The sequence below is a fragment of the Ixodes scapularis genome, unplaced genomic scaffold, assembly GCF_016920785.2.
Source record: "Ixodes scapularis isolate PalLabHiFi unplaced genomic scaffold, ASM1692078v2 PGA_scaffold2__306_contigs__length_199485367, whole genome shotgun sequence".
NCBI classification, from domain to species: Eukaryota; Metazoa; Arthropoda; class Arachnida; order Ixodida; family Ixodidae; genus Ixodes; species Ixodes scapularis.
Genome location: NW_024609857.1, coordinates 94,977,124 through 94,984,771, shown reverse-complemented (window position 1 = coordinate 94,984,771; position 7,648 = coordinate 94,977,124). Strand labels below are relative to the sequence as shown.

General features: G+C 45.8%; 1 protein-coding gene across 1 annotated transcript in view; it reads left to right on the top strand.

Annotated features, from left to right (window-relative positions):
• Positions 1-1,357: 1,357 nt before the first annotated feature.
• The window catches only part of LOC8037258 (leucine-rich repeat transmembrane protein FLRT2), a 39,872-nt gene continuing 33,581 nt past the window's right edge, over positions 1,358-7,648 (top strand). The window contains exon 1 of the mRNA XM_029987312.4: positions 1,358-2,141. Coding sequence (XP_029843172.1) covers positions 1,474-2,141 — 668 coding nt within the window. The 5' untranslated portion in view covers positions 1,358-1,473. The remainder of the gene's footprint in view (positions 2,142-7,648) is intronic.

Sequence of the window (7,648 nt, the reverse complement as noted above, 5' to 3'; positions counted from 1 at the left end):
AAATTTTAATTTCGAAGTGTCCACGCATTCAAGCGATCATGCAGGATTCTCTCCCAATTTCTTAAAGTATCAAGAAGCAGGACAATAGTTATGGGAAGGTTGCTCGACTCTGTTTCCCGTTCCCTGGGAACGATCGACCTTCCGAGTGGCTATATCTGTGGGGGGAAACGAAAGTTCTCAGAGCGACCGCAGCAAGTCGTACCGAACTGGTGGCCTTGACTGAAGTCTCTTGATAAAATTCACGCTTTCAAGTACCGGCAACCATTGTTGTGGAAACGCGAGACACGTGCCACGAGCGGGTGCTCGGCCGCCATTCCCTTCCAAGGGCCGCTTATTTTAATGCTGCGCAGCCATTTGCTTCCAAGGGCCGCTCGAAACACGGGCCTCGTGCACTGGCGCATTTGACGCTATTTTCAAGACAAGCGCAAGTACATCGAGGACCCTTGCGCGCGTCTAGAGTTCCTGCATATAGCTCGTGGTGGTTGGGCCGTGCCTCCAGCGACGAACTCACGAACCTCAGCTGGGGCACTGTTTCTATCCGTCTCCTGGTGAAGCGGCATAGAATCAAGCGGTGATGGTTTTAACTTATAGCGTAAATGAATTATATTTTCATGTCAAAGTAGATGCACTTGAAACAAAATTGAAAATCAAAATATGAATCTGAGGCTGATCGCAAAATCATAGCGCAGCCTTTCACAGTGAAGCTGTAGATTCCATATAAAACAAAATGATATAAAATGAACTGAATTCGTCTTTAGCACGTAAATGAAGCGGAACAACAACAAAAAACCTACGTCCTTTTAATTATCCTTTTTTTTAAGGCTTTTCTTTCACATAAACGTTTCGTTTCTATTTTTAGATAGGTCTTTGCACTCCGGACACCTCGTCGCTTATCTGTAGCAGCACCCAGTTACCGACTGAAAGGGCTTAACCCTCTCGTCCGTTCCAAAGTTGAAGCGACGTGTTCTGCAAGGCAGATGAACCTGTCTTTTAGAGGAGTTACCTGTTCGGGGCCAAACGGACTGGTTTAAACGAGAAGGACCTCCGAATCGGACAACGTCGGCCGCTATACTGCCGGCGTCGACGAATTCGCCGGGCGAGTATCTCGCAGTCGGGAGCCAAGAAGTTATGTGCCGCACTATCGGCGCGGGCCGCTTTGAGAGTCCGCAATCTCTCGCTACCTGGTGCCGTATCTCTGAAATTCCCTCGCTGCTTATCGAGGGTGCGGATGTTAATTCTGAACCCGAACAGTAGGGGCGACACGCTCGCCGCAATAGGAAAAACAAAAAGAACAAGCAAAAAAAAAAAAAAAGAAGTTCACGTCAAACCGAAACTTTATCGGCACTGTTCTCACACGCAGATCCTCCTCCTCCTCTTGCTGAGTCGCGTTCTTTCCGTTCCAGCCGTGACACCGGTGGCAGCACGCCCGTCGACGGGACATCTATCTCCGCCTCTTGACCCTGCGCGTGCACAATGACGTCGGTGAGCTTCGTTGCTACGCTGCTGCTGAGTGTTCAGGCCTTGCTCTGCAGAAACCTCGTCCAGTCCGTATGTCCGAAGAAGGAAGAAGTGCATCCTTGCAACTGTTACGGTTTCTCTAGCTACGACCGCGTCGAGTGCCGGGCCGTCGAGGACAAGCAAGTCCTCAAGCGCGCACTGTCCAAGTTCAAAGGTATGCACATCTTCGAGTTCGAGTTGTCCCTGATCGACATGAAGGACGTGCCTTCAGACGCTTTCAAACACGTGCAAGTCAGCGAACTGTACACGTACATGGCCAACTTCTCCGGATTACAAAAGAGCGGTCATTTATTCGAGGGCTTCGATAGCACCCTGTACATGCTTGAGATCAAGAGGGGTATCAACCTGGACGACTGGGACTGGACGGCCCTGGCGAGGTTGTCCAACCTGCAGAGGCTCTACATCTTCTCGTCCAACCTGCGGAAGATCGACCGTCGGTTCTCGGCGGTTTCCAAGAGTCTCACGCACGTCATGATCCAGGGCGGAGACCTGGAGGTCATCGAGGACGGCGCCTTTACAGCTCTCAGGCTCCGCGACCTGGAGATCTCTTACACCAGGCTGGGACAAGTGTCTCGGCAGATCTTTCCGGTTCCCGCCACAACTCTCAGCGTCCTGTCACTCAGGTACGAAACTGTGGCTTGTGTCGGTGATCGTCTCGAGCACCTCCACTTGTTACAGCGCGAGCGAGTGGGAAAGGGAAGAGGAAACATGTGATAAGTTGGCAGATACTTGACCTCTTTCCTTTGTCTTTCTCATCTTTTAGAAAAAGTGGCCTACTTTTTCTGTTTTTTACGAAAGCACTAACGTCGGGTTTTCTTGTCGCGAGTCCACGGCTACCACAGGTTTTTTGTGGTCGCCGCAAGCCATCACAAGTTTATCGAAACCGTTGTACTCTAGCGCGCTTGTGAATATGACTGTCATCAAGTAGAGACACTAGTGATACATTAATAGATCAGGATTTATGTTTGAATGCCGTTTTTCGCTTAGCACGCGGCGTTGTCTAGTGGGTTTTTACGCTCATGACAATGGCGTAATTCATAATTATCTTATATCATGCGACGTTCTGAATATTTTGTACTGCATCTCATAAATCGGCGGGCTGCGTGTACTTGGACAATATCATATTTTATTTTAAATATATTTTTCTTTCGCGTCTGTCAACTTGGCTAAATTTGTTACGTCCTTCCCCTGCGCTGCGACCTAAGCGACGACAAAAAAGCGGTACATTACGGATGTACCCATACAAAATATGTGGAATGCGGAATATATAAGTGGTATCACCGACTCCTGGATCCACGTGATCTAATGTGCTATCAGATAGCTTAGTCAAACAAAACAAATTCAGCTAAGCGCATCGCGGACATAACGGCGATGTCCGCTTGTCGGGGACCGAAAACAACAACCAAATGATCGCCCGTGTGGTTAGTTTTGAAAACGACCTTTTGGTAACCTTGTGTGGGGTACGCAACATTGTCCGGAGGCAAAAAATCCGTTACCCCGCTGATAGGCAAAGGTTGCCGACAAGCAGTCTGAAAAACAGAGCTCACCGAAACAGTCTCGCAGCTCGTAGCAGACACTCGAAAACGTTCGTCTGTGAGCTATGCATGTGGGCACGTACACAGGCGTGTGGACTGTTACGTTACATTGACATAAAACTATGGTTTAAGACAGCATGCAATACAAGACGTCGCTGTGGTTGTATACACCTTGCAAGCAGCAAAGCCAGCCGGTTTCTGATGCCAGAGATCCTTGAATATATTTCTTACCACCATAAGGGCTGGGCTTTGAATGAGCGCGCTGCTCGCGTGTGTGCTGCATATAGTTTATCTTAAGGCCTTGCGGACTAGCGACCTGTCAACATCAGCACTACACACTTGAAGTGGCCGGCGTCTCGTGAAGTGTTTGGCTATGTTTGAACTCTCGCATTTGAAGGAAGAGCCAACTGGTGGCACGAATGACCGCTGGAACCGTACCTGGAACTCCTGGGTCCGATCGAGAAAAGGAAAGCCGGCTTTTCGACCCGCATAAATAAATCGCGCATCGTAGAAGGCTGAAGGACCGTGAAACTGTGAAGCTAGTGGCGGTGTCGGAATGCGGAGGTTTGGAAACATGACGTTACCTGAATAAAATAATACAAGAGAATAACAAAATGTCTTCACGGGTGGACTTCCACTTAAGCCTAATATTTATCAAACAAAAAATTACATTGTAGACGCCTGTAAGATTTACATCAGTAAAAAAGTAACTTATAAGAAAGTTTTCTCGCTGACAAGTTTCTTCGTTAAAATATGTGGTACAGGCACCCACCAGTGGCGTAGCGAGGAGAGGGGTTGTCAAACCCCCCCCCCCTCCACCCTTTTTGAAATCCAGCCGACCCTATATTATACACATGCCCCCCCCCCTTTCCCCCGCACCTCAAGTCATGAAAATCCCAGCGACCTCAGCTTCCCCTGGAAGATATTTCTGTCTGCTCCATTGGTGTTCACAATGTAGTTTCTTGGTTTGATGAATATTAGGCTTAGGTGGACGTCGGCCCATATCAGAATTTTGTTTGTGTCTTGTATCTTGTTATTCAGGTAGCGTCATATACTCGAAAATTGTTATTCTATCATCCCCGCTAACGTCATATTCTCACAGTTCCAGCTTCCTGTGACGCGTATTTTATTTATGTAGGCCGGAAAACGGGGTTTCATTTTCTCGATCGAACCCGGTATACTTTCTGTTTTGTACCCCAGGCTAGGTTTGTTAAAATAGCTTTAACCATGGGAATGATATGACAGTGAGGAACGAACACAACCTGGATTATAAAAGTTTAGGGAGATTCCTCCATTAAGGTAACCCAATTCATCAAAGCGTATTCTATAACTTTCAAAACTTTGCTTGTTTGATTACGTGGTAAATTACGTATTGTGCTAAGTTCATGTTTAGTTCGACACTTCATGTACAGTTTATAAAGATTTCAAAATCTGATGCATTTAAAACAGTATATTAAGATGCCTACTGTGAATATAAATATCTGATGTAAAGGAGTAAAATTACTACTTCGTCGTCACAAACGTTGGTGTTCGATTTACAACTCAGAGATCAATACGACTTGATTTGTTTAACACGCCCTTTGTATAGAATGGATTAAATAGAAAATGTATCTGGATTAATGTCCTTGGACGGAAACAACCGAATCGTTAATAAAAGGTAGAGAGCGTTATTCACCAAATGGTGTACAACCAAGTACTCACTATAGTACGTTTCACAATGCTTGCGTTCTCGATATACGCAATGATATTGTTAGGTTAAAATAAATATACTTATTCCCCCATTTCACGGGCTCGTAAAAGGTCTTAAGAATCGACGAACCAGCGCTCGGCATTGGCGCGCGCTCATTCGCCGATTTTTTAATAAGAGGAGTTTGTTCTAAAGGCTTTTAACGTGCTCGTCTGAAAGCTGGTATAAATTTTTTGGGGACAACTTAACCTCACAATTTTCTGATAGGTTTGAGTGACTGCATGCGTTGAAACTGGTCACACCCCTTCGTAACTTTGTAAACAGGAGACAGGTATAATAATCCCTAGACACTGACGGCTTAAAAAAACGCAGGGCGTCGCTAGTAGCGAACGTCCTAATAGAGAGTTTTAGGAACCCGTTATTGCACATCCGGTAGGGTTCGATGGGCCCTCCGGTACGAACTGCGCATGCGCTACCGCAGAAAACTCGCGCATGCGCAGTGCGTACAGAAGGGCCCATAGTACTGTACCTGATGTGCAAAGACGGTTCCCTAAAACTCTCTAATAGAAAGTTTTAGGGAACCGTTTTTGCGCAAACAATACGATACAAACGGCTCTCCAGTATGAACTGCGCATGCACGAGGTCACTGCTTCGTTACCGTACTTCAGTGTCCGAACCGTAAGCTGTGACCGTGTGGTCAAAGCGGCTTACATCAGAACCGTCTCGACTCGTTTATAGAACGGTTGTTTCGCTGTGGGAATTGAGGCTTGCCGAAGTTCCAAACGAGAAAAAAAAAGTATTTTTGGTTTTGCCTGGAAGAAATGCAATGGTGGCGGTGAGAGAATAAAGTCGAATTCACGGCAATTAAAAAAAAAAAAACGAAACGTCAGCAAGACACCGACACTTTCTTAGAATCTTATTGGTCGTTTGTTTCAGTTTGCGGGGATGTGGAAGAGCTGAGTTGGTTGAAGCGTCACTCTCCCATCTCGATGAAGGCGCTGACGACACGGGTTCAAACTAGGGCTGGGCAATTAATCGATTAACCTACCGATTAATCGATTAATGCTTTAATCGCGATTAATTTGTTTAACCGGTTAATTGTTAAAATTTTCACGAAGCAATATTCAATGAAAATTAAATGCTTTCACCATGCGGACATGGACGAGCACACCTATACAAAGTGAAAACTTGAGGTGAAATATTAACTTAATGTAAACTGTAAGGGGCACATTTGTAGCTTGAGACAAGTGCAGAAGGTTACATATGACCCGGCGATTTCAACGACGTGCGAGTGTCCGTTTAGCGCAGCAGAGACTACAGTGTGAACAATCAAAGGAGGTCGCCCTTTTCGGAGGATATCAACGAACATTTTTGTCTTATGAAGCTGAAGTAATAATATCTGAGTGTGAGTGTTTTTGAACTGTTCTCAACTGTATATCAAACTTGATTCATAATTAAAATTATGCGTCGTTTAACACATAATCAGCAAAAAAAAAAAATAGATGAACCTTTGAACAATAATGTTATGCATGAAAATGAACGAGATCGGTTAACCGATTAATTAATCGACTAAAAGGTGGCGATTAATCGGGCTAAAAATTTTAATCGACGCCCAGCCCTAGTTCAAACCATGTTTGATGACCCAGCTCTTAATGGTTAGGGCGTCCGGGATTTGCAGCGTGGATCGAAGATGAGCTACGTCGGCTTTGTAGAAGCGAAGTTGGCGTACATCCACGTCATCCATTGACGCGAGGTCGAACCTCTCTAATCTCGCCGTCAACAATCTCCTCCTTCTTGGGGTAGCTAAGTCAAGTAAAGTGACTTTTTCTCAGTTTTTCTTGCTGAATAAAGCCTTTCTACCGTCATGATTGACACGAAGATAGTCTGCTCATTTAGCGCTCCTATTCCAACAAAACGAGATAAACTATAGATAGTTCCACAAATTTGGCTTTAGGCTATTTCTGAAAAGGAGAATATTGTTCCTTCAGTTCTGTGAAGTTACGAAGATCTCCTCTCCCCATAAAACATGCCCCTTCTTTACCCACTTTACGAAGCCATTGCGCATTTCCGTTGCCAGGAGGCTCGACCCGCACCGATTGTCTCCAAACGCGGATCTCTAAAAGCCGTTTCATGGAAAACTATCGGTTCGGTCTCCAGATCCGAGGAACTGATCGATTGTTCTATCGACCGTGTTAAATTACGGTTTCCTAAAACTCTCTAATATCAGCGAATGAGATGACGGTAGTAGCAGATAAGAGCACCGCAGAAGCAGTAGCGAAGCAAGAGACGTGAAAATAATTGGACGCACCCTGTGTTTCTGTTATGATGTCATGAGGCTTTCTGGTCCTAAAAGGAGAGGACATCCAGTGAGCACGCTCGCAGGAGGTGGCACGCGTTGTTGCGTTTTGGAACTGACGAGCAATCGCCATAGCCGCTGCTCTGAGCACGTATGTTACATATTAAACAGTTTGCTTAAACCATCCGCCTGAGCTTAACTAGCAACATAACATGGTGTCAGAAGTGGGGTGAGCAGCTCAACGTCCATATTTTTCATTTAACAAGCAACAGCAGCAACAATATGGCATCTGCTTTCCTACAACCGCCGGCTCCGTTCCAGCCTGGTGATGACCCAGCAAGAGCATGGGAGGAGTGGAAATCATCGTACCTTATCTTCGAGACAGCCTGTGAATATGAATCCAAGCCTATCGCAACTCGGAAGGCTTTTCTGCTCCACTGCCTTGGACCTCAGGCAAGACGAATTACGCAAACCTTTCCTCTGCAGCCAACGGGAGATGGTCAAAGCGGGCAAAGAGAAAATGCAGTAGATTACATACTGCACGAATTCGATAGACTGTATGCACCTTACAAAAGCGTCACACAAGCGACAGCCATTTTTAACACAATGAGC